At 40.4% G+C, this 27,706-nt stretch overlaps 1 protein-coding gene across 8 annotated transcripts in view; it reads left to right on the plus strand.

The window, feature by feature from the left end:
- TANC2 (tetratricopeptide repeat, ankyrin repeat and coiled-coil containing 2) overlaps positions 1-27,706 on the plus strand; it is a 247,627-nt gene that overhangs the window by 39,861 nt on the left and 180,060 nt on the right. For all 8 annotated transcript variants that reach the window (XM_055789873.1, XM_055789876.1, XM_055789878.1 and 5 more), the window contains exon 3: positions 767-866. In XM_055789873.1, the coding sequence (XP_055645848.1) occupies positions 800-866 (67 nt within the window). In that variant the 5' untranslated portion in view covers positions 767-799. The remainder of the gene's footprint in view (positions 1-766; positions 867-27,706) is intronic.

A 27,706-nucleotide genomic window follows, 5' to 3' on the forward strand; every position in this document is an offset into this window, starting at 1 on the left:
ATAAGCTGTCAGTGTGTCTGGTGAACCCAGAAGCTCATTCTTTTATCCTCAACACGGCACAGAGACAACTGGTTTTTGTTTTGTTTTGTTTTGTTTTTTTCCAGAGACACATAGAGCAAGGAAAACATATGGGTGATGTTTCTGTTTGATTTTTTTGCATCAGTTAACTCTGGGTTCGAGTGGCTTTCCTCCTCATGACGATTTATTCAACTTACAGAAGAATTTGACAAATTTGACAGTCAACTAGCCCAGGAGCTAAAGACAACAGCTTTGTAGTCTGGGGGTTGTTGTCACCAAGATTGACTTTTTCTGAGCAACGTGAAGGGGTAGCAACTGTTTCTGATAGCTTTGGCTTTAATAGTAATGGAAAACGGAAGCAGTTTGCTAAATGCTGTGTCTTTCCCAGTTTAGTGTGATAATAATTTGTCAGATCGTATGACAAAATAGGTGGGTAACTAGCAGTGCTGGAATTAGCCTGGATGAATAAAGCAAACAAAATGGTAGGCTTTTTTATATATATATATATATATGTGTGTGTGTGTGTTATAATATATATATACGTGTTATATATATATATTTATATACACGTTAATTTCTGTTGTTAGGAAACGTATTGGCAAAATAATTTTCCATCTTTCTAAACTTTTATCCTGTTTTTAGCACTTTTTTAACCACTTCTCTCTCATGTTTTCCTGTTGACCAAATCGTACCGTTGATTTTTTTTTTTTTTTTTTTCTTACATCTGTTGTTCTTTTGCTTTTCACAGTTTTTGGGATACGCAAAGTGGAACAGGATCGCCATGTTTCGAAACAGTCTCAAGATGCTTCTTACAGGAGGGAAGTCAAACCGCAAAAACAGGTCCAGTGGTAAGTAAATGTCAACTCCTCATGCATGTGTTTTATTTACAGCCTTTGAAAGTATGCCTTTTATGTGTGTTTTGGTCTTTACTGGGTCTTTCTTCTCTTTAATGAATAGATGTACTCAGTTGATGATCTTGCAGACTCAAAACATAATCACAGGTCATTTTAATATTGTGCTATGATTTAATATTTAAATATATATGTATATTTGTTTTAAAATGTATGTAAACAATGATCTGTTTTTATTGGGGAGATAAGATGTAGGGACAAACAAATAATAGTTGTACTTAATCCTGTAATAAATTAACACCAAGGTTCATGTTTCAGTTACAGAAATGAAGAAAATAATTTTTTTTTCCCTCCAAACTGACTGATAACTTGTGGCAGTGAAGTCTTCATTACAGACAGTACAAGTGATAGCAACAGCGATTCTTGTTTTAAATTTTAAACAGGAGGGAGAGAGAGGAATGGGAAGAGATGGAATTAAGGAGGAATTGCCCACATTTAGACACCATTTCTTTTAGTCTCCTTTTTCCACCATCCCAGGAGAGGAGTTTACAGTTAGTCCTGATTCACATGGAATGAACACTGTCTGATCCATGAAGGGGGTTAGGAGAAATTGTAATTGTGAAGCAAAACATTACAAAAATATTGATATGCTTTAAAAACATTTTTATTTAACTTTTGTATTTATTTCCAAAAATGGAGTGTTGGCAGTGTAAGAGCTTTTAATTAGATCTTTCATTTTTCTTTTTAAGGCCATCTGGCAGCACATTTTGAATATTTCTGGATACAGTGTTTATTTGTGCTCGTGTGTCTGTGTAAATAGTGCATCTGTATATTCCATGGGAAACCACAAGTGAAGATGCAGAGATATAATGGTGATAAATGCAATGGAAAACACCAACTGCTTTTTCCTGATTGAAATGAGTTAATGCATATTTCTCACTGTGCCGGATTCCCACCCCCCCACCCCCCCCCTCTTTTTTAATATCTTACTACCCCAACTTTTATTTGGGGAAGGGGAGTTGTGTTTTTTCAGCAGTAAGCTTCGCCGTGTCCTGAAGCTGCCTGGTAGCAGTGCTGACTTTGTTTTGGTCCTTAGATATTGGTAATTGTTAACTCTGGTTTCTGGTTAGAGTCCCGGTTTGTGTTGGTTGATCCTGAAGATACTTGTCTTGAAAAGTTTAAGCACTGCATCATGGTGTTGCCTTCCTTGCATTAGTTATTGTACTTGGTGTGTGTCTCCTGCAGTGGGGAAAACGTCTGTTTTGCAGAGATGCCCTTAGTCATTTGAGCCCAAGGTTGTGGTTGTCACTGACTGCTTTTCTGGAGTTCTCCCCTTGCGAGCTCCTTAGCCTTTTGTTGCAGGAGCAGTTAATCTCAGGGAGGTACCTGCATGAAAAGACAGGTTTGGGAAGACACACGAGCAATTGGCTCTTGTGTCTTGTGATTTTTGTATCTCTGTGAAGCATCTCGTTTACAATTTGAAGCCCAGGAAGAGTACAGGTCCTCTGCGGATACAACCTTTGGAAAACTGTACGCAGACAAATGATCTTAAATTGTCATTTCTCTACAAAGCCATATCTTTGTCACATGTTCTGTTATCAGTCCCTAGTATTCCTTTCGGCTTATCTCCCGGAACACTATTAAGGATCTTGTATATGCAGAGCATTGCAAGTCGTGTTTCTTATTTTGTGAATGAAAAATGTCGGTTCTGAAATAACAAGGTTTGATGTGGCTGTACTTATGTCTTTGAGCAAAACAGAAAAAGAGATGGGTCTTCTTGAAAATAATATGACAGTATTTAATAGATGAGGATTTCTGTAATGCCTAATGACTGTACTGTATGTTTAATTTATTGCAATTCTGCCTTTGAAATAAGTTGCTTTATTGAGAAGTTCTGTTTGGTGTTCTTCAGGGGAGGAGAGGGAAAGAAAAAAGGAGATGGTAAGGTTTGTTAAATTAACACTGTGTGAATGGAAAACATCCCTCAACTGAAAATAATTTTTCAGATAAGTGTTAGTGTATCAGACTCTAACATGACATTAGATTAATTCATTGCTGCGTAGATTTTTTTTTTTAAATATATTTAATTCTGTATTTCTTTGCAACATGGTAAAGAACAAAAAAAAATAATAAATCTTCCATGTACATTTCTGTGTAGCATACAATACTAAACCTGAAATTTGCTTTTATTTATTTGCTTTGCAATTCTGGTGAACCACAAGTTGAATGCTTTAAAAGCTGATAGAAAAGGAGAGTACTGTCTAATAAAATACGGAAGGAATTTGTCACCCTATCACTGAAGGTGACAGAGCAGTCCTGTGCTGGGGCTGAACAACCTGACTTGATCATCTTGTTTGCTTTTCTTACCCCAAACCTCGGTGCTCCCCTTTCTCTTCATCCTCCTGATCTCCTGGTGTACAAAGGAAGAGATCTTAAGGGATCGTCCCACCCCCTTGAATAAACCCTGGGTCCAAGCATTTCATTCCCTAGAAGGTTTTCACGTGGTGTGTGCATACCTTTAGGTCACCTCCGTCACTTTTGCCTTTGCTGTTAGGATTTTGTGGGGGCATAGGTGGGGGGCGCTGGTGGGTCTGGATTTTTTCAGGCAAGTGCTTTAAAAAGATGAGGTATTTATTGAATTTTTAACATTGTATTTATCATTAACATGATGTAGATTACTAATCAGAAGTTGGAAATGAAGCTTCTGCGATGGTTTTGGTGCTGTGATTTGCCTGTGGGCCTCAGAAGCTGTCCCACCGTGGGGGACACAGTGTCATCTGTGGGGGGGACACAGTGTCATCTGGAGGGTAGAGCCAGGGGGGAGGGAGCGTGAGCTGCCCCCACAGCAGAGGCGGATGTTTCCAGAACAACCTGTGTTCACAGGGGGACAAACACAGAACTACACCCATCTCTGGGGAACTGGGAACAAACTCGGAATCGTAAGTGTTGTGGAAAATAATCTATTAGAGGTGTCAGGTCTGCTGTTGATTCACCTTCCGTGGAATGATTTTAAATGACGTGGGGAGGGTGACAGCCCGCTCGGTGTCTCTGCTGTGCCTGGGTGTGGATGAAATTGCAGTCTGTGTGTCTTAATTTCCTACACTCGGGTCATTTTGTGTTCCAGTGTGGGACTAAACCTTTAAAGCAGGGTTAAAGCTGGTGTGTTTTTTTCCTTGGGGTATCCAGGTGGGCACACTGGCCTTTGAACTTATAGTTCTTTGCAGTTTCCTTCGTTTGCAGTAACATAGTTAGCAAACAGGGTCAGTGAAGTCAAGCTAACAAGCCCCTATGTGTTGCGATGTGGTTGTGATAGTTCTTCGTGATTAAAAGAACACTGGTAGTGGTAACAGTAAAATGCTGCCTTATTATTCCTCCTTCAGAAACTGCTGAGCAACCTCTCTGAAAAACTGTGGTTAAAATTTATTTTGACTCAGCTGGGGTGGGTGCTTTTTTCCTTTGGTACTCTTTATGGGATTGTGGTTCAGGAACACACAAAATATTTATAAAAGAAGAATACCAAGTATGTGTGCATGAATGTATGGTTACATGCAGTAATGCCAATTAAAATAAATGAATTTTTACACCGGCATCAGATTGTGTAATCTCCTGTGGTTAATTTTGTGTGTGTGTGTATTTTCAAAACTACTGATAGGATTTTGTAGCGGCATACTGTATGCAGTGCGACTGTGTGCATGTGTATTTGTGCACATATTTAATGTCTTGCCTTAACAAGAATTCTCGTGTGATTCAAGGGCACTCAAGATATTTTACAGTAATGCCTTGAGGACACGTTATGACTGCAGTAGTACTTTGATTAGGCTGTATTTTCTTCTGTCATAAATGGATATTCCACAAAGCTACCAGACACCAGTGTCTGTGAAGCTGAAATGTGATCTGAATATGGTTAAATATTACCTTTATTTTTCTTGTCTATATTAATTTAGAGATACGCAGACATGGAAGTTTTCTGACTCAAGTTTGTATCCAGGGCCAAATTTGCTTAGGATATGTTTGTTGGAAAGTGTAAGAGGACTGTGCTTGGCTCCATCCTTTCCCCCCCCCCCCTTTTTTTTTTCTTTTCTTCTGGCTGAAGATCCAGCATTGAGTATTGTGACCAGAAGCCCTGGGCAAGCAGTGGCATTCAGACCTGTGGGTAGGCACTGCTGCCTGCTGCTGATTGTCAGGAGGTTCTTTCTGGGGCTTCTCTGCGCCTAATTCCGCCCTTCTGAGGGCAGTTCTCTTGTGGTCTCTGCGTCCAGAGACTATAAGGGATTCTGTTGTTCCTGTTTTATCAAGGACCTGTCTCATATTTATCTGCAGTTTGCTTGCTTATATTAAACATCCATTGATCTGGCTATGTATTTAATTAGTCTACATCAAATCAATCCGCTATTATTTTCGTTCCAGTATCATGTTTGTGAAAAAGCCTATGTAATGGATCCAAGCTTTCCACCTATTACAATTATCCTTGTTTCTCTTCCTAGCAGATGGACTATTTCCTTCTTACATTATCACATTAAATTAATGCTACTGTAAGAGTTCAGATTCCCTTTAGAACCTAGTAAAAGTTAGCTGCAAAACTGCAGATTTTATTTGATTGTATATTTCTCTTCACTTCTTGAGGTGTAAGGCGAGGAAGTTGTGCCTTTTATTTCTGGTGGAGGCTGAGGTAAATTCTTAATTCACTCCTGTCTTTTTTTTTTTTTTTTTTTTTTACTGTTAAATTTATCTGAGACATGTAATTCTTTGTAGATTAGCCCAAAGGATGTGCTTTTTTTCTTCTGAGTTAGTTGGGAATTGTATCTTACCTGTTCTTAACTGATATAATGCACACAATTTTTATCTCGAGCTTGCTGGCTAGGAGTGTGCCTGCCATTCATAATATTTTTGGTGTAGGGTTTTTAAAATTTGTTCTTCTTCCCTGGTTCACAGGAGAGCCAATTACTTCTAACTTCCAATGTGTTTATAGAGCCTTTTGGAACCTGCCACTTTATATTTTAATTCCAGGATTAAAAGAGCCCCTGTCGAATGCTCTTCTCTTTTGATTCTTGCCTTTCTAAGATAAAAGGCATCTCTGTGAAGGTCTCATCACTGCTTTGCCAGAACTCCATGCAGTTCCTTAGCTATCTGATCTCTTTTGGAAGTCTCAGCATAATTTTTACCCCAAAAGAGTTTGAGGGTCACAGTTGCTTTTTGGATTTCATTTCTGAAAGAAATTGATTAGTGATGAGATCCAGCTGGTGGGTCCTACAGATGCTGGGATAACTTAATTTAAGAAGGTATTAGAAATAAGATATTAAAAGACCTATCAGACTTACTGAATGTGTTGTGGTTCTGAACGCTGACTGTATCCACATGTTCAAGTCATTAAATGCAAATAATAATTCAGACTGTCTTCTTCCAAAAGGTTTGCTGTTTTTTCATAAATCCATTTTTAAACGAGTCACAAATATGTTGACAAATCCATAGCTCCTCTGACCACAGTGAAATATTGTCCTTGAGTTTTACATATTTTGAGTATTAAGAATGAACTGACCCTTCCGGAAAGTTTGTTTTTCTTTTATGTAATTTAGTGTATTTCTTCTTAAGAAGGAAATACATTGGGAAGATACATGGGTACACATGCACATCTTTTTTCTTCTTAGTAAGGCGTATTTATTTGGTCAGAATATGTCTTGTTCATATACCAGGCTCTCGGTGTGTGGACAGTAAAGCTTCTGCCTCTCTCCTCTACAGCTACTTTAAAAAGATTTTTAGCAGCTAGTGCTCTGTATTATTGTGATATGTGTTTCTTTGCTTCTGATCGCTTCTGATCCACAAATATCTTTTTTCCTTTGTTTTTATAACACTACAGATGTTAACCGAACTTGCTTTATAGCCCATACATAATTCTTGTTTGACAGGTCTGTTCACTCCTTTACTGTGTGTGTCTTTTTTTTTTTTTTTTTTTTATTAACTGATTCAACTGTTCCGCTAGAGTTTATCAGCCTGTGTGGTTTCATGCTCCTGTGTGTGAGTTGGGGGGGGGGGGGGGGGGGGGGGAGCAGTGGGGGGTAATCCAGCTCTGTCAGCCTCAGCCTTGCCAATATTTTCACAAATTTGAACATCACCAGCTGTAAGAAGCACGTTGACTAAGGCTGCCTCCATTCTGCTTTGAGTAACAAGCAATGGGTAGCCTTGCCCCACCTCCTGTGTTTCCACAGCCCTAACAGTGACTTTATTACCTGAAGCACCAATTCAGTGAGTTTTGTTCCTCTTTGTGGCACTTTCCACCCTCTTGAGATTTAATGTATTGTTTTATTCTTTATCTTTTTTGTTTTCATCAAATACAGGCATATATACTAATCTTTTTCTGGAGAGGGATTTTTAGTCCTTTCTCAGTGTGTCCTGATTGTCATCTCATGCTGTATGTTATTCTTAAATTATTTGCATACAGAAAGGTTTTTTAGAGCCATTATTTTGAACCTTCTTAACTTCCCTTATTGTGGTACACTTATAAAACCTTTTTTTTTCTTTGCCCCTGTTTTCAAACCTTACGATATGACTTTCCTCCATTTTTCTCAACGTTTCAGCTGACCACTGCATTTTACTGCGTTATTTCTGGAATCTGGAATATTTCAATTTACTATGTTTTCTTTCAGTTAAATCTTCTTGAATACTGATAATCTTCTAGATCTCCTCAGTATTCCCAGTTTTTTTGGCTTTATATTTTGTGAGAGAATTAGGAGAATGCTGTGTTTCTTAATGTCTGGTTTTTATGATAAAACATCATCTCCCTCTCTTTGAAATGCTGTATTTTGGGCTCTTTACTGTGAGGCTTAAATTTTAGGGACTTCTAAATCCTTTTCCCCCCGTGACGTTGTATGCTTTTCTTCAATATGTAACATTGTTTGAAAGGCAGGCTCTGTGTGTCAGGTATATTTAGTGCTTTGATACAGGTGCAGTTCTTACTTAGTTCCTCCCTTTTCCTTAAAATAGCCTGTATCGGAGCTCGACATTTTCTTTTTTTTTTTTTTCTTCCTTCCCCCTCCCCCAAGACAAAATGCATGAAAGCATCTTCTGACTCTGTCTGGTTTGTTCATAAAGGTTAAATTGTAACATTACGTACATGGGTTTGGGGAGGTGAGGGAGATGTTTGATGTATTTCTTCTGTGCTGATGGCTGTATTTGTTTCAACCAGCTAAAAAAAGGGAGGCAGGCGTGCCTCCTGTGTTGGACAGGATTGTCTCCTTTACAGCTGCTGGGAGCTAGTTCTTTTTCTTTGCTGTTTTCCCCCATTCTTCATTTCTATCAGCACATCTACAAGCACTCCTTTTTCCTCAGTCATCCAATTTTATTTTTCAGACTTATTCCTGCTTGCTGTTTTTTATCCAAGATTTATCTCTAGGTCAGTGAGCCCATTGTCAAGTTCTTCTATACCAGCTTTAATCCTTCTCAAACCTTCCCCTTCCTTAGCGATTCTACAGATGTGATTTCTGAGATTAATTCACCAAAGTCCCTTCTAATAGCGGGGGCCGGTTTGTTGCCCTGCTCCGCTCTGAATGCTGCTTCCATTACAGCAGCCGTCTCCCCTTCTGCTGTCCTTGTAGGCTGATCTGAGCTCTTTAACCTCCAGAGGGTTTCTTCCAGGGAAAAGAAAAAGGCTTTTTAAACTGGTCATTTATGTGGGCATCCATTCTGCAAACGAGGGAATCGATTTTTTTTGAAATTAAAGGGGTCAAGGAGCGGTGCCGTTGCCCCTTCTGAGCTCTGCCCTCGGGCTCAGCTGCCTGCCCCGACCACCAGCCTCTGCCAGCCTGCCCTGCGCACGCTTCGCTTGGAGCTGCCAGGAACCGCCGTGACAATGATTTGCCTTTGTGGATTATCTGTAATACTTTCTATCGAGTGTTGTGCCGGCAGAAAGCAGTGTTTGACCAGAGCTCACGGAATTCAGCGTCTTCTGTGTGAGCTTCGGTTTCACGCAGGAATGAGCAGGAGGAGAAAGCTCAGGGGTGCTGGTGGTGGGTGTCTGGGCTGCGACTGTAGCTGTGGAAGCTGCTCTTGCTTCTTACTCGGGAAGGAGGGTAGGAGGCTTGGAGGAAAAGAGAGAAACAGTTTTGGGAATATCTTTCTTCCTAATATTACATGGTGTTTGTTTCAATTGCATTTGCCAACAGTTTTAATGGAGCTGCGTAGTGAATGTGGTAGGAAGTTTTAGAAATAATTTTCAAGTCTCCTTGTAGATCTTTTTTTTTTCTTTTTTTTTTTTGTCAAAAGGTAATTTTATAAACAGAACTGTTCAGCTGTGCAATCTAGCTGCTTTAATCCCTGTTGACTTACCGCTGAATGCTGCTTAAAGAACACAACTGGCTTTTTACTGTCCTGGTAACTGCTAATAAACCTTTAAAGAGCCTAGAGCAGCCTCTTCACGTGACAAGTATCAGCGTACGTAGTGTAGTATGAAACGGCAGTAAGGTTGTTATGAATTGGGGCTCCCCAGTCGTTCTGCAGATGCTTTCCACCAGAGCTCGCTTCTGATGTCTCTGTATCTTCACAGAAGAATGTGGGAAGCTGGAAGATACATGCCCAGAAGCATGAGAAGGTCCCCAGGGACTGGGAAGAGGCAAGTGTTGCACCCATCTAGGGGACGTGAGGGGGTCTGGGGAAATTCGGGCTTGACAGCCTCAGCTTAGTATGTGAAAAACTACGAAGGCTTCTTCAAAGCCATTTCCAGGCATGAAAGACAAGAAGGTCGTTGGGAAAAGCTGACGCAGAAGGATTTATCAAGTTTCAAATGGTGCTTGAGCAGCCCCCTTGCCTGCAGTGATGAAGTGACTGGCTCTGCAGCTGGGAGCGGGGTGGTGGACACGGCTTACCTTGGCGTTAGTGGTGCTTGCAGCTCCGCTTGAGACCCTTGTGGCCAGCTGGAGAGGATGTGGGCTAGCTAGTTGGACTGGAGCCCAAGGAGAAAGCTGGCTGGACTGTCGGGCTGGAAGGAGGATGATCAAGAGTTCAAAGTCATAACTGGTGGCCAGTTATGAGGAACGTTTCTCAGGGGTTGATACTGGAATCAGTACTACAAAGCGTCTAGCAGCATCCTGGAGAAGGGATAGAGAGCATCCTCACCAAGTCTGGGGGCAGCACTGCCCTGGAGGCAGCAGCTGATGCCGTTGGAGGGCAGGGGCTGCCAGTCTGAAGGATCTTGATGGACTGGAAGAAACCTTATGGAGTCCAACAAGGACAAATGTGAAGTCACGCTCATGGGACAGACTAACCCTGTGCGCAGGGGATGGACCATGGATAATAGATAATGGTCTTTTAGCTGGGTGCTCCCAAGGAGGGGCAGTACCGGGGTCCCAGACCTTCTCCTGACGGGTGTTTATTTGCAGCGTGTACAGAAGCAGAAGCACATTGGTAGGGGGTGAAAGAGAAGAAAGAGAAAAAGCAGTTGCTGAGTGTATGAAGGAGCAAAGAATGGTCAGTGCTGTCAAATACTGCCTCTAATGATCGAGGCTGAGTGCCAGGAACTGGTAATGCTGTCATCTGCATGCCTGAGATTTATGTTTGTAAAATGAGGATAATACCTCATCCCTTACCCTTGCAAATGAGCAGTCTGTTGGTGTACAGTGCTTGGATTTTTGATGACGAGTACTAAAGAGCAGCTCACAGCAGTTACGGCTTTTGTCAAAAACCTTCTTACTGTGTAGTAGGTGAGTCAACATGTTGAGCTTTAAAATGCAATACTGCACAGGTGCTGAGCGGATCAGAAGCATCAGTTCTGTTATTGAATCTAGCGGAATTTGGGGGGCTAAGGAAAGTAATAAATCAGTATACTGATACAGCCACACTGTGGTGTCGTAGGTGTGTAAGGGGAACAATATAATACCTATATGCTATTAATTGCAGATACATCTAGGATTTTGTGGTGTTACACAGACTAACTAGCAGGTTTGTAGTAACCTCCTATAGCTGTTTTACTCTTGCTGAACCAGGAGAGGGAGTAGAAGTTTTCTGACAAATGATCTATCAAAAGCTGTGCTGAAATGCACCATACTGATATGCAAAGGAGGTAGTTACATTTTTCCATGTCAAATGACCTTCTCTTATTAAAAAAAAAAAAAAAGAAAAAGCATTCTCATACATAATTCAGAAAGAATACATACAGTTGCTTCTAAAGAAAATAATAGTAATCAATTTGAGGGATTTGTTAAAGCAAACTGATGGGAAAGTGATGTCCGTTCCAGGATGTCTGAGGAAATTATTAAAAATCCAAACAAGGTAATCTAGAAAAAAGGTTTATATCAGTGAATTCAACTATTTCATTTGTTTGAAAATCAGTAAGAAACCAGTGTGATGTCTAATGACTCATCTTGGGTTCTCTCTACTGGAACAAGCCTCGCCCCAGATCTTAGGTAAGCAACAAACTTGGATTCCTTAACTTAAAGCAAGATTTAAACAAAACGAATAGTCCAATCTGCAAAACTGGCTTTGTTTTTTGTACAAGCAAACTAAAAGCAATGTTTTTCGGAATTCCGGAACTTACTTATTGAATGTTTCTGAATAAAGCGGTTTAGAAATATTCCACATTTGAATGTTGATTTTGGCATTTTACATTAGTGTATTGAATATGTAATGTCTGTTTTCTTGTAATCAGAACTTGATGTGGCACAAAAATAAGCATGTTCATATGTGGGAAAAATAATTAAAATGGAGAAGTGCTCAAGCTGAACAGCAGGCTTTGTATTTTTGTTCCTTTTGAATGTTGGAGCTGTAATTTCTGTTTGCAGTGAAATTGTGCCTGCATGAATTTCAAATTGATCTGTGTCAATCATGGAAAGCCATAGGTAATATTCTTTATTAAATAGCTTGTGAATTTTCATATCACATGGCTTGGCACAATTTCAGGCAGATTTTTCAAGCAATAAATGCCATCGATAGATGAACTGGGCAGATCTTTTTCTCGCTGTAGAATATGCAGGTGTGCAGTGCTACAGCAGGAGCCTGTGATCGCTGGGGCAGGTGAGTTGGATTAATCTCCCAGGAATGAATTCAGCTCTTTGGAAAATGTTCTTTCAAGGTGGCTGTTCACAACTATTAGTGCTAAATTTAGCTTTTTTGGAGTCAACGTTATCTAGAGATTTGTGAAAGGCTTATAGTTCAGTGTCTTTTCTCTGATTGACTTGTAGGAATAGGTTCCATGAGACCACAAGAGAGAAATCTTTTAGTAGCAATACAGACTTTTTTTTTTTTAATGCACTGTAGGTTATACAAAGAATATAAAGTAGAAACTTTGAGTGGCAGAGCACATGGCACAGATGCTACAATGCAAAAGTCATGATTTTTATATTTGTTTGGGGAGGGGAAAGGAAGGTTCTAGATACCCTTTGAGTATTATGAAATAGTGTGGAAGGAGGAAATATTAATTGCTGTGTGGGATAGAGGGAGCCTGTATTCCCAGTTCTATTGTAAAATCTCAGAATGCAAAGTAAGCCGCTCGCCTCATAATTTCATTTTGTGTTCAGGCTTCTGAAATGTCATGATGAAGGTAAAAATGGGACTGTAAGTGAATGGCAGAAGGTATTAGTAGGTTGTTACTTTATTACATTCCATTTTCAATATGTTTGATTTTCAACTGTCCAGTTATAACGTAAACAGCCAAGAATATAGAAAAACATGGATGAGGTGTGATGACAGTCAAGAGGGTTGTAGTTATGGCTCTGAAAGAAGCACTAGGATAGCTCTGGACGTCAGCGACAGCTCCGGGTGAAGAGATTAATGCACTCTGGCTGTGCGGCGAGCTGAGGTTGTGTCCCAGGGTGGTTCTAGCGTGATGGGGTCTGAAATGCAAACCCTGAAGAGCTGCTGTTGCTGTTGTGATAGGAGCTGAAGCAGCATTAGCAAAGGTACGTCAGGTAATCGTGAGGAAGTTACTGGGGCTTCACAGTGCTGCTGGTTTGTTTTTTTTTTTTTTTTCTTTTAAATTTAATTTTGGAATTTAATCACAGTGAGGAAACAATCTGCGGTGTTGTAACCTTTCACAAGAAGGAAGCGATCTAATGAAATGCAATCAGAGACTGCACACTGATTCTGTGCTCCACATGCAAAAGATTTTTCATCGTACTCTCCTCAATATTACAGTGACACAGAATCCTAGGGTCGTTCAGGTTGGAAAGACCTTTAAGAGCATCAAGTCCCACCGTTAACCCAAGCACTACCAAGTCCATCTCTCAACCACGTCCCCAAGTGCCACATCTACATGTCTTCTAAACACCTCCAGGGATGGTGACTCAACCCTCTCCCTGGGCAGCCCGTTCCAATAACTGACCACCCTTGCGGTGAAGAAATTTTTCCCATTATCCCATCTAAACCTCCCCTGGCGCAACTAGAGGCCACTTCCTCTTGTTACTTGGGAGAAGGGACCAACCCCCACCTTATTAGTCTGAGCATGCCTTTACTTAAGTTTCCACCAAAGATGTCGGATTTTTCCACATCACCTTTTTTATTTTTTTCCAGTTCCTAAAAATAAATATTATTTATATTCACTGTGACTCATCAATGGGAAGTGTTGATACAGATTCTTGCATTTGTTTATTACATCGACAGATGTTGAAAACTTGTTGCTCCATCCTAAACTTACACTCTAGGATGTATGATGCATATTTTTATTTCTGAGGGATTTTTGTGCGCTAAATACTAGCCAGCTTATATAAAACCTACTGATCTATAAAACCTACTTGTTCTATTGCGTGATGTATACAAATGCGATCAAATGAAATTCAGTAAAAGTTAAAATTCGCTCCCTTCTGCAGCCTCTTCCCAGCCTCCCAGGTTTTGCACGGATGGCTTTTTTCATGTGGCTTTTTAAATGTGGCTTTTGTAGCTTCCCTGTTGGCACTGTGTGTGTAAAGTTACTGGTGTTGCAAGGCATATGTTTAACTTCGTTCATATAGGCATCTCTTTGATGCATGAAGTACCAGTACTAAGCGTTGGCGAATCGGTCTGTAAAGTCGTTACCACATTCTTTTTTTTTGGAGTTGTGCTTGCTCTTCCTTTTTGCTTTTTCCTTAAGGAAGAGTTAAGTGTTGAGTACTTACTAATTTTTTTAATGGAAAAGGCACCTTTAAGACAATTGATTTTTAAGCTGTCATCTTTTTAGAAGTTTCTCCTCTTCAGACTGGTTCTGTTGCATGCACAGAAATTTTACTCTCAGCATGCATGTAAGGACTTTTTTTTTTTTTTTTTTTAAATACTGGATATATTTTTAGATAACTCATGGATATTTGTTAAAGCTTCCATCTTTAAATGACCTGTTTGAGAGGATTGTGGCAATTCTTGATGCAAGATCTTGCTGATGTGGAAGGATTTATTTTTTTATATATATATATAAAAATATATATATTCAAATATATATTATCCTTTTATATCATTGTTTTATTTTTGAGGTTGTGATGACCTGTACTCTCTTAGTGGTCACCCCGACCCCCCAAATCTGAGCAAGTTAGGGGCATGACTTTACAAGAAGCTTTGACAAGGTGTCCAGATCTCAGGAGATGATGGTTTGTGTCACTTAAACAGGTTTGAAATTCAGTATCTTCTGTTAGGTGAGCTACGATCAAGTGGTGCATGAAGCAGTTTGTTACACTTCCGAGTGGTTATCGGCCGTCAGCTCTCCTCTGCGAGCTCTGTTACCGATTGCTGACAGACAAACAATAACCTGGTGAGCTGGACCTTTGGTCCATTCTTAGAGTAAGAAACGAAGATCATGGACTATCTCCTGATTCCAATATACTAATTTAAAAAGAGGCATTTAATTTATATTGAAATTTTCTTCTGTTATGATTTCAAGTGAAGTATTAATATGTTATTTTTTTATTAATACATGAATTTTCCTACTGAATACGAATTAGTCTGCTTTTAACTTCTATTAAAACACTTTCACTGACACCACAAGAATTAATAGTGCATTTAAATGATATATTCATCACGTTGTTCTTGTCTGATTTAAACAATTGAGTCATCCACTTACACTTCTTTTTTTCAAAAGTACTCCTTGAAGTTGTTTGCAGTGAAATACCTCTTTCTCATCACTGAGTTTCCAAGACTGTGTTATTAAAAGGAATAAAAAGCTATGGAAAGCGTTCTTGATGGTGTTTCTGAGTTGTTTTTTTTTTTAATTTATTTAGAAATTCAAGTTCAAAAATCTGTCTGTGTTTTTAATTGGTATGTTACCTGAACAAACCCTGTTTGAAAGTTTATAATGCTGCGGTGTTACTAAATGCAGACATCTAGAGAGGCTTCACTAGATCAAAGGTCTCAAACAAGAAAAATTGGAATTCTAGGTGTCTAAACATCCCATCTGCCTTTTAGTACTGTCTGCTGATCCAAATGGCTGATAAATGATCCTTAGCTGGGAAACGGTGCCCTGAAAGCTGACCTGCAAGATAAAAAGCCCACAGTTTATAAGCTGAATATCCAGCTATTCTTTATGTTCTCTTTATTGACAATTAAACAAAGCAAGAACTTTGTGCTCCCTGCATATGCCCGAGACGCATCTTTGCTATTAAATGAAGACATTTCTGCTGCTTGCGCTTTGTACCACCACCACAGCTTACCTCTTTTCTTGCCACACTCTTGATAAAGGAGATTCATCACTTTAAACTAGATGTGAAGTCGTGAAAATAAACCTTCTTCATTTATTTTCCGAAGCAGCTCAGGAGGGAGCGTGCTGCCTGTTCCCAGCCGCCCTGGGGAGGCTGAGGCAGGGCAACCGTGGGAGCTGCACCTGAAGGCACTTTGCTAAAATTAGGGCACAGGGAGAAAGAAAAACTCAGAAGAAGCAGAGGCTACTTCCTAAGTACATAATGACAGCAAAGCGGGCCTCATCACAATAATTTTCTTATTAATTCATGTCAGTTTTCTTCATTTTCTTCCTGTTTTCCTAAGAGAAGTATTTCCCACACTGCTTGTTGTAGCACTTCTAGTGTTATAGCTGTGGAAAACAAATGTCATGGGCTGACTTTGAGCTTTTTGATTCTATATTTTATAACACCAGGTTTTAATAAAATAGGGGTGGCTGTTTTAGTCACAGTTGACAAGCTTAAACTGAAAAAGTAAATTTTATTTTGCTAAACAAATTGATCCAGTTTTTAGTTGGGATAAATAAATTCTTTGGATGTGGGCTGTTTTAAAAAGGTATTTATAACTTTTTGTCAGATTTTCCAGAAGTTATTAATTACCAAATGAGGAGGAGTATGTAGGCTTCTTGGACACTTCTGAAAATCCTGCATTTTTAACCTAGATTAGATTAGTTTGAAACCTGGTCTTCTACCAAGTTCATTTTAAATTCTATAGGATAACAAAAAGGAAAATCAAAGCGGCGCCTTTTTTTCTGATTTATGCAAATCTAATGCATTTATGTTGTAATGTACGTGTTACGCGGTAGTTTCTTGGTTGTTTTGTCAGTGGGTAAGAGTTTCACTTGCAGGTTCTTGGGCATCCCAGTGCACAAGAGGTTAACGTCAACTTTGGGTTTCTTCTTCCTTTTCAAGACAGAAAGTCTGTTAGTATTTTGTAACTACGCTTGGCAACAGTAGTGATTTATCACAGGGTACTTTTTCCAAATGTGTCTCTTTAGGACACTGTGCATGAAAGAAATCCGGGCGGCTGGCCTTACTCCAGCTTCTCCAGCAGAGAGAATGAATAACGTAGCAGCGCAGGGCCAGGGAGCCTAATTAATCTCCTGTGAAAGGAAGAGGTCTTTTGGGCTTTGGAGGGGAGAAGCCAGGGGGTGGGGAGACGGGTAGGTTCGCCTTGGCTATGTGCAGGGTATCCTCCTGGCTTGTGCTGCCGCTGGCACCGCTGCCTGTGCCATGCGCTGTGGATGCAACAGCGCTGACGATGGAGAGGATGGCTTGGCCGTTAGTCTTGGCCAGTACAGCGAGGGAACGCTGTGAAAGCTCCTGCTTTGATTTCCTTGACTGTAAAAGCCCCTTTCACGAGCGTGGATAAGCTTCCCTGAGTCAATGCTGTGGACTGTCAAAGATGCCCGTAGATCTTGGCTGCCGGTTTGGTCAAGGATTAAAGAGCTTCTTCACAGAGCACGGTCTCGTTGTGCCGGTGCCTTACTTCCCTCGTGTTTGCAGGTAAGTTGGGGAGTATCTTCGGAGGTTTATTCGCTGAATCCTAGAGGTGAGTGTCTTTCCAACAGCAGAATGGCTCCCTCTTACTTCTGGGTGGGAGGGATCTGAAGAAATCTGATTTTTTTTTTTTTTTTAACTTCACAGGCAGCTGGTTTGCAAACAATTCTGTGTAAGAATTGTAATTAAAATGAACAAGTTAGTGTAGGTCTACAGTCTTCTATTGATGTGCGTGTGAAGTTCTCGTTAGGTATGAACAAAAAAATTCATAATTACCAAGTAACCAGCACATTCTTGACATAAAATCTTACGATCTAACTAGCGTGGATTCCTTGTTCATATAGTATTTAGCATATTTGTGAAGTTACAGACAACTTAAAGTAGCATTGCAGAGTTCTCCAAAGTCTTAGCATTTTAAAGGAATTTTAATGAATTATCAGTATTCTGGGTTGAAGTTAAAAGTAATTTTAAATTCCCAGTGCATTTTCCAGCATTAGAGGTCGGTAATATTTCATTATGTTACACATTTGTGCTCATCATGTGTTCTATTTGTAGTATAAATGCTCGGTCACATGAGCAGTTTTTCAGGCTGGAACTGTTCTTCTAATCAGCGAGTGTTTTGTGCTGTGGTACTTGGCTGTGGTTGAGCAGTAATGTAAAAATACACGTAAAATAATGGGAATGAGGAGGTAATCCCATAAACCCGATCCATTTTCATGACACAGATGATAACAATTCACCAGACATCCTCTCTGGAAATAAATTCAAAACCCCATCTCCTAATTTAACCTCTACATTCTAGAAAACGTTGTGATTTTCGGATACCAATGTGAGCTGTGAGACAGGAGTGAAGCCAAGAAACCTTTGCCAAGAGTGATTTGCTGCCAGCTTGGTCGTACTCAAAGACCCTTTTTATTTTGTGTCATGTAATACGGATGTTAAAATCGCAGCCGTTGCTTATGTGCATCAGTGATGCTGGGAATGTTCATAAAACGTGGAAGATTACTTTTACAGTGATTTAATGGAGTGTAAATTAGGTGCAGGCTGACTAAGATGACACTGCTGCTTTCTTCAGCCGGTGCCCCAGACCTCTGCAGCCGTTGGGCAAATCTGTAGCCCAGAGTTGGGGGAGTTCTGCCTAGCAAAACTGATGGAAAAGGAGGTAGATAACTGACACAAAAACGAGATTTGAAAAAGTTCCTGAGTTGCCAGCGTGTGAAGTGCTTAATAGATGAGCCTATGAGGACCCATACCGTTGTGATTGTTTTAAAAGTAGTAATTAAATCTCTGTAAATCTAAATCTGCTTTATATGTAAAGATCTTAATCAGTTATCTAGTTTCCTGTTGAATTTTGAAAATCAGTGTTCCAAGTTAAAAATCACTTACACAAACTTACATTACAAACTTTTAAAGGGGAGGTTAAGATCAAGCCTGCTTTCTGAATTGCACGTGTAGGCTCGAGCGCTAGGTGTGGGTGGGTGGGCTTCTGCGGTGCCAGTGCCGTGCACCGACCCAGGAGCTGGCTGAGGTTGGTCACCCCGAGGCTCCTCCTCGCACAGTGAGCAGCAATCCATGGCACAGAAACGGTCTTTACCATGTGCATGGAACTGGATTTATAGGTGTGAAAAGGACGCATGAGAGTCTCGATGCTGTTTTACATGCTGTATTGTCAGTTTTCTGTTGTTTACAGTAAGCTATAATAGATGTGTTCTGTGATTCTGTAAAAAGGGAAAACGTGGATTAAGAAAAGATACTTAAAATGAGCCACTAAGAACTTGTGTAAAATGTTTTCCTGTAGAGAGAAACCTGCTCAGTAGCTTTCAGTGTTGTTTTTTCAGACTCGGGGCAGTTTTAAACAGCAGTTACGCTGAAACCTGGTCGTAAAGTTTGTAGTATTGAGCCATAGCTGAGGTGTGTCGTTTGACAGCACAGAGTAGATAATTGAGTTGAGTGGCGATCAAAACTTCTTTGTATATTATTAAACTTCAATACAATACCTAGATGCAATTTAAACGGGGTAATTGCAAGCGATAGGAAGGCTGATACCCACTTCAGAGAACAGCTGGAACGGCTCTGTGATACCTTGGGGCAAAGTGAGTGTCAGCCCCCCGTTAGCGCTTACCTTGCACTAATTATTACATTGAATCAGTACGGAAGGTAACAGAACTCTCCAAATTATTTTTCAGTCTGAAAAGGGTCAGGATAACTCTGTGTTTTGTTCTCTTAGTGCTGTCTGCAGCTTTCTTTTCGCTTGAAACTGAAAGGGCAATCCATAATGAATGCAGAGTTGAAAGGAAATCAGAGCTTCAAAAAAGAAAGATCCTCTGTCGGGTGGTGATAAACGAGCGGTGCCAACAGGAGCGATGGGAGAGGGTGGTGGGAAGCAGGAAAGCCGGTGTTCCGAGGGAAGCTGCCAGCTCCCAGCGCCCGCACCCCGCTCCGGGAACGGGGCGAGGGGGCTCCCGGCACCCCGGGGGTCGCTTGCCGCGGGTGGAGGGACTGCGTCGTGTCTCGGCAGGGTGGCGGCCAGGCGTTTTTGTAACATGGGAACATTTTTTGTTGGGAAATGAGCAGCTGAAGGCTAAAGGGTGCGTTCTGCGTTGGGAGTTGTTCAGGTGAGAAGAGCTGCCAGATGTGCCTGCTGCTCAGCCTGGGGAGGATCTGAGCGGGGAGCACCCGGTGATAACCTTGATATCCCCCTGGATTGCACAAACCTGTGGGCTTGTTGATGGCCCCCGTTTTCCCTCCTGTTACGTGGGAAGCTCCTGTATGCCTCCGTTTGTGTCCAGCTGTATGATCACTGTCTATGTTTTCACTACGTAGGTACGGTGCATTTAAAATTAGTGAATAAAACAGGCTGCATAATTTCCAAATATTATTAGCAAAACAGTTTTTTACACAAGGTATTTTTCTTGTCATCCAGTCATCTTCCCACATCAAAAAAAAAAAAAAAGCAAAGGGTGTAGCTTCTGATTAGCATGCACTTCATGCAGTGTAGGTGTCTCTAGACAAAATAGTGATTTGTTATCAATAGAGGGAAACAAAGATGCTACTTTTCCCATATAAAATGGGTGAGATTGTATCCCAGATTAGATGTACCTGTTTCTTTCCAGTGACAAATAAAAGGTTTGAGATGATGAAGGTAAAGATCTGTATCGCTGATAAGTAAGCTTATTTAGGATTCATCCTGCTCCAAAATAATCCAAATATTGGTGTGTGTATGATTACTTAAGCAGTGTGTGTACCTGTACATGCCAGGAAAAAAAACCAAACAGCTGTCCTTGGGACTGAAATTCATGGGAAGTAATGCTGACAGTGTATCTTGTAGGAGTAGGGCTTAAGCTAATAAATTTATTATGACAGGAGTTTCTTCTAGCTGTGTTTTTATACAAGCTGCCAACACAGTAGGACCCTAATTTCAATTCAGGCTTCCAAGTACTGCAGTAATAAAAATAAACACTTGCGCAGGAAGAGAGTTCTTTTCTAATTCTGCAGTTGCTCTTAGTAGCCTTGTGGCCCCTGGCCATATGAGTTGGGGTTTTTTGTGGTTGCTCATAAATTATAAGCAACATGGGTAGGTAATGTAGGATATCGAACAAGCAGGCAAAGCACCGTTATGTTTTGAAGTCCATCTATGAAGTGCTGTACCATCATGCACGGTTTCAGCAAGTGTCCGTTCTGTGCTCCTGAAAAGATGAAGTTACTGCTGTAAAAATGTAAAAAAAAAAAAAAAAAGGGGGGGGGAAACCCCCCAGCTTCTGGAAAGGTGCTGAGGCATTTTAGCAGCACAGTCGCTTGCTGTGTGATGCTTTGCCGAATCTGTGTTGCAGCTCCCTCAATAAACAAAGTCATAATTCACACTCTGCTCAAATGACCTTCCTTGGTGAGAGAGGAACTTGTATGATAAATGGATGGACTTAAGTATGTTTATGAATTGCCAAAGCCTCTTAAGCCAAATTGCTATTTTTACTTCATTAATTAGAATGCTTCCATATTGCAAACAGTGATGGTTTTACCCCAAAACAGATGGCTGGCTCCGTAGGAAATGTAGCAACGTGAAAATACCAAATGCGCTATTCACTGATTAAAGTTTTACTTATGTTTTTACATTGAATGAGTTTGTATCTCTCTTCCATGATAAAACATGAAAAATTACAGCTTGCATTTTAAATAATTCAGCAGCTAGGGCAAAGGACAAAAAATAAAACATGCAGTAATCTGCCTGAAATGGTTTTGTGTGGCGAGGTTTACTAGCTTCAGTTTGGTGGTTTTTGGTTTTTTTTATTTGTGTGGTTTTTGGGTTTTGGTTTTTTTAGAAGCAGTCTTCAGTGTTGTTAATTGAAGAAGTTGCAAGTTGCGGGGGCTGCAGGGGTAGGAGGCAGCACGTCCAGCTGGGGCAGGCAGCTGCGGCTGTTGTGCCCGAGCGATGCGGGCAGGGGAGGCAGGAGCACAGCCCGGAGCTGGGGGGGAACCAGCTCCTGGCCACGGGGCCACCTGCCACCGGCTCCGGCATCGCCCCAGCTGCCTGGACAGCGGCCAAAATGGTGCAGCAGGTTTTGAGTTCGGAAAGGACAAGCAGCGACCTTCGGTGTAACTCAGAGGTGGGTTTGCATCCCTGGGCGAGGAAACGATGAGGAAAGCTGCAGAGGTTGGTGTTTCTTTAGGGGGGCTTCTGTTTCCCTGTTTGCTTCAGGATGCAGCTATAGGTGTTAGGGCACAGAGGTTTAAAATTTTTAAAAGCTTTGTGGCCTTTTTCTGAGTTTAAAAGTACATGAAAATGTGAGTGTCTCTTGTGTTTAAACGTTTATAAAATGTCTTGTTGAAATGTTGATTTGCATGTAGAAGTTACCTTTGAAACGATTAGTTATGGCAATCAAAGATTTTTTTCTTTTTTCCTTTTTAAAATGAAACACACCTTGCATATATCCTCATCCTTTCATCCTCCTCCTCTCCTCCACGTTTTTTGTTTGTTAATTTGGTTTTGTGTGTATAATAATGCCAGAGAGTGTTAACAGAGGAGTCTCAGCCGAGACATGGAAAATCATGGGAATGAACACTTCATATTTTATTGATAAGCATAGTACACTGTTTAGTTTGCCTTGTGAATAACAAGGCTTTAAATTATTGCTGCTTTTCTTTTTCAAATAAAATACAGAAATACATCGTTGCACACTGAGGAGGGAAGCAGGGATTGGGATGGGGGGCCATGAGGATGCCAAGGACACAGAGAGATGAAGCTGACTTTTTCCGTTATGGTGCACTTACACATACACGTTTTTAGCTTTGTATTGTTTAGATCAGTAAGCAGGGGTAGTGCTGTGAAACTTGTTAACAACAAGTCGAGGTGTAATTCTGTTCTATGGCCTCGGTAGGTCTGTGCTTCTATTGTTATTGGTGAGAGATCTGGTTATTTTATGAGTACACAGGTTTCAAAGAGGATTTGGTATGCGGGGTGCTGGCACTAATATAATATAAACTAATATGATTGTCAGGCTTGGGTCCTGGGGTGCGCTGAGCCGAGGGGGTGGAGAAGGGTGCTGAGTTCCCCAGTACAGCTGGGGTTTCCTTCACAGGCTGGGATGTGTCACTGGTGCAGCCAAAACCTGTCGTGCGCTGTTGTTAGGGAAGAGAAGGTGCTGGATTTGACTTGTTAAACTTCTCAGTTTGCTGACAAAGGATGCCTTATCTTGAAAAGATACGAAAATGCAGTACCTACATAGCCAAAATGTAGGGGGACGTATGTATTTATTGTGGAAGTGCTCTTCCATTTAGGCTGTTAAACCTGGAGAGGGAAGGGAAGCAGGGCAGAGGGTTTGTGTGTGTTCATGAGCTTGAATAAATAGAATGGGTTTTTATGATGAAAATGTTGACTTTTTGAGTCTGCCTAGGGTTTGGCCAGGCAGTTTTAATATTGTATTTCAGAAGTTTGCTTTATTTATACATGGATGATTACATGTTTTAATATTTTTACTTACATTACCGAAGCATAATAACTATTTATTCATTCGGTTTTATTCTGTTTGGTTCGTTTATCATGCATACCTGTTCCCCACCCCTTATTTATTGCAGTGTAAACTATAGTTCAAGGAAGAAACTCCCAGTTTGAATTCAGTAATGCTCTACAGTGCATATTTCTTGGTTCAGTTAAATACTCTGAATAAAAAGACAGACATTCCTGCTTCCTCTCTATGCCTAAATCATATTTTTTTTCAGATGCCACTAGTAACTCTGGTGCAAAATTAGAATGATGCATCAGATCTATAGGTGCTAAAATAGTTTACAGTAGCAGCAAGAGTACATCTGAAAGTATATTCTATGTATTGTTAGGAACCTGCTTTCCCTTATTCTTAGCCGTTTCTTGTCTCTTTGTTGCTATGTAACTGAGATTTGCAGGTGAAACAAAAGAAGGTGAATTATCTCCGTTAGAGTACAGCAGTAATGAGTTTATCTCTGTTCTCTCTCAGCATGGGAAGGAATGATAACAGCAATTGACTAGTTTTTCTTAAGAGCTAAAATGAAGTTTAGTAGTAATAATGGCTTCAGTTAGGTATCTCCTTCAGACTGGTACATCTCCCAGTTTCTTCTTATCTGAAAGCATCCTGGAAATTTTCACCTTAGTCCTTAATGGTATCACTGAACAACCCTAGCATGCTCTGCACGATCAGATTCTAGCAGATGTATTGTCTGTGTTATATGGGCAAAGCACAGAGAAAGGGCTCCAAATCTTCCGGGGGGAGAGGGGGGGAAAGAAAAAAAAAAAAAATAAAAAAAAAAAAAAAAAAAAAAGACGATTTCAAGTTAGCCTATTAAGTGTGAAACAATCACAACTCCTTGAGATTTTGTTTTCTTTTATGCGTGGGCTGATGAAAAGCCTTGCAGCAAAGACAGAGGCTCCTGAGAACAATTTTCACCATTAGTCGCAAAAGTATTTAAATTTGGCTTTAGAAATTTGTCATTTTGGACTTCAGTGACACTTCTTACGAGAACGCTTGGTAATTGGCATTCGGACAGCAGGATGTTGCAGTCAAAACAGGTGATGAATTGTTCTCTGTCTGCTCCCTGTTGTGGACACCCTTGAAAAAGGGAGAATAGTGCCTGTTAGCCTTCGCATCTTTCTTATTAATGGTTAGATGGTCCAGCGAAGTGCAGCTGTAATGACTTGATCAAACGAGTGCCCTCTTCCCCTTAGCTGGGAATAGAAAAAATACTAGCTGTACGGTGCGACTACTTTAATCTGTTTGAAATCACAGTATTTTCAGCCTTCTGTTTAATAGTTAACTACTCGAGAAGTGAGAAAACAGCATAGGTACATTAGTGACGGTGATTTAAAATGAAAAGAGAAATCACCTTGCTGAATGAAAGCCAGCGGTAGCAAATTGGAAAGATCAGGTAACGGTCCTGCCTGTGCAAGTGTATTTCCCTAACAAAAATCAGCCATTACTGCTGTGTTCTGCTGCTTTGCTGTTTTTTTCTAAATTATCTCATATGCTAATAGAGAAGTAGGCTGGAGACAGCTGTTTTTCTTGGTGTTACATGCTGAAAACAAAATGGCTGGTATATATTAGTGCTGCAAAATTGCAGTTGAAGAGCTAGCTGCAATTAAGTTATTTCTATTGAACAGAAATTAAGCAAAATACAATGATTTTGACTGGTTGTTGGGCAGCTGTTATTGGGATGGAAGAAAGGGAAACAGACTTAATTTAAGTTAATTTGCAAACAAGTCTGCAGTTACTACTGAAAAATAAAAGTTTTTCTATTCAGAAATAGATCGTAGAAGTGTTTTTCAGCTATGCAATTATGAAATGTTGTTTGTGTTCTTAAGCTTGTATTGACCAAGGCTCAGAGCTGGGTGGTCTTTAAAAAAGATAGTGTCTGGTATGTATAAGAAGGGCTTCAATGCATTTTTTTTTTAAAAGTAATTCTCCCTTCCAAAATAATTGTCTTCCCTTTTGAGAAGCCTCGACCTGAAGACTTCGGTGGCTGCCTTCCGAAGGGCTGATTTTTCATCCATTGAAACAGAGCGGTCATCACTGAGCTGCAGTGCTGAGCACGGTTTTGTTGGAATGCTGTTGGGTGATTTTGGATGAATAACTTCACGGTACCTTTAATGTTAGGCCCTGGTCTGGGTTCATCTCAGATTAATTTGATTTAAACTAAGCTTAAAAAAAAAATATCTTGTTTGATAGCCATATATTGAGTGCTCAGCTGAAGTGGTCTTTTTTGTAAATACTGCATCTGTTGAGTATATAAATACATCGGTGTTTGCACATGCTTTTGTCCACAATCTGGTGACAAAGGTCTTCTTATCCTAGTCTAAGCAAACATATTTAGCTTCCTAAAGTAGAAACAGAAAAAGGTAAAAGAATCCCAGGTATCGCCGCTGTGAAATACTGCCAGGTGGATGCTGTGGCTTTAAGGCTGTAATGTTTCAAAGTTTAAGTGTTTCAAAACATGAGCTGTGGTGAAATATTTTTCTTTTGTTTTGTGCAAAACTATGGGCACAAAATTTATGGGGCTGTGAAGTCAACGAGACCGATTGAGACTTCTGTAATAATATTTCCTATAATGGGCCCTGTCATGTAACCTGCGGAGGTTCTCACGGTGCCTTTGATATTTATCCCTTTTGATCTGAAAAGCACAGCCTATATAAAGATTTTAAATTTCAAATGCTTTAATATGGTATGTTCATAATACTGCAAGCTTTAATTTCTTTCAGAATACTGGAGGGCTGTGCGTGTTTGCAGGAGAAGCCGAGCCTGTTAGTAACAGGGTGTGCTGTAGTTTTTGGTGAAATGATTTCCTAGGTGGGATGCTCACTGAACTGTGAGATCGATATCGTATTTGGGGAAGTCAGGTACAGTCCCTAGTATTTCCCGTAAAATATTTCTATACAGATTATCAGAACAGGGATTTATTTTTATCTGTGTTAAAGAACAGTGTCTTTACTGTCACTCTGAGGAATTGATTTACTGTTTTCTGCTGGTCCAGTAATGGCTTTTTATATTGGCAATATTTTTTTTAATTGTGAGTAATAAAATAAAAACTGGAGATTTTTCAAAGACTTGTAACGTGTAGTGAAAAATGCTGACAGCTAGACTGCTCAGAAGGTCATTGATACTTAATTTAAAACCACAATCTACGTATGTGTCAGCGTAATGCTAGGTAAATGTCCAATATGTTAAATAATTGTTAAGGTCTAGTAATAAAAGCCGTTATATAGGATGCTTTTCTCTGGGAGATGCTGATTTAGTGGCAGGTAAGGCAAGAAACTCAACTTTTATGTTATAAGAGTGCCATTGTAAGGATAAATCAAGCATATGTCATTGAAAAATAGTTGCTGGATATATCCCAGTCAACATACTGTAAATATCAAGACACTAATGTTAGGTGTTATATGTTTAAGTTCTTCTTTAGTTAGATTCTGTCAGAATAACAGAATATATTCATTTTAGAAGTTACTGTTTTCAAGACTCCAGATGTACTTGAGAGAGAGAAAATGGCTATGTCTGCTTTCTCAGAAGTGCAAGGACTTCCATAACAGGAAAAAAAAATATATAAAAAAAATTGAGGTGTCTTGTCTAGAAGTTCTTTTAACAGCTCTCTGTGGTCAGCAGTGGCCCTATTATTTGGTGTAAAGTTGCCAACATGTGGAATTAATCTCTGAGATGAAAAATGTAGCACATAATGTCACCGTAATATGCCGAAATGTCACCTGGCAGCACATGTTCTGTGGGAGCAAGGCTTGAACATTTCTAAGTGTACAAGTTAAGGATTAACCTTTAGCTCATTATTTCTTCATCACGCACATTTGGTACTTCCAGTGACCTCAGCTATTTTTTCCTGTTTGGAAAAGTTTCTCCATGCCTTGGTGGTGCCCACGTAGCCCTGACCTTGGTGAGGTGTAGGTGCCTTCACCACGTGTTCCGGCTCCTGCTGTGCCGTGCCTGCTGGCCGGACAGCTCGCCCATGCCGCTGCGGTGCAGGCAGACGAGGGATGAGCTGGATTTATTACGGAAATATTCATTATTTTGCATTTCTGTGATTATTATGACCAGATGTAAATGGCATCAAAGGACTTGTTCGTTAGGCTGGATGCTTTTCTGTTAGCAATCGAGATGTGTTTTTTTTAAAAAAGCTTCTTTTGCATCCTTCCACTGTCCTCGTAACGGTACTGTTTGGCGAGTTTTGTGGATGGCCAATACAGCACGCCGGTGTGGGAGGTGGGAATGTTTTGATAAAAATAAAACTTAATTTGCCCAGTAGCTAGTGAAGGGTTGCAATCGGGATCAGTTGGGACTGCGAGTAGTTTGGCATGTCACCCTTGTTGCTCTGCCAGTCACTCAGCAGGAGGTTAAACCTGCCCGTCTTCCCTGCAGGGTGATGTGGGGTCTCTGGGCAGAGACCACGGGGGTGCTCTCTGGAAAAGTTTCTCCTGGCTCTCCCTGGAGAGCTGCATAAGCTGGTCCGGTTCCGGATGGATCACCCAATATCAGCCAGTAAGACACAAATCCAAAAGCCATTCTTGTAAGGGCTCTTAAGGGACAAAGTATGATCACTGATGAAAACAGGATCAGTGGATGTTTATCAGCGTTTCTGGAGAAGTGTGGGTTTTATGTCTGGTGTTTCCTGGTTGTGAATTAACCACCCGGATCAGAACCACAGCCTTAGCGTGGCCGTGGTGGTGTAACTGGTTCTCCCTTTCCTCATTCAGAGCGCTGTGGC

The sequence above is a fragment of the Falco peregrinus genome, chromosome 18, assembly GCF_023634155.1.
Source record: "Falco peregrinus isolate bFalPer1 chromosome 18, bFalPer1.pri, whole genome shotgun sequence".
NCBI classification, from domain to species: domain Eukaryota; kingdom Metazoa; phylum Chordata; class Aves; order Falconiformes; family Falconidae; genus Falco; species Falco peregrinus.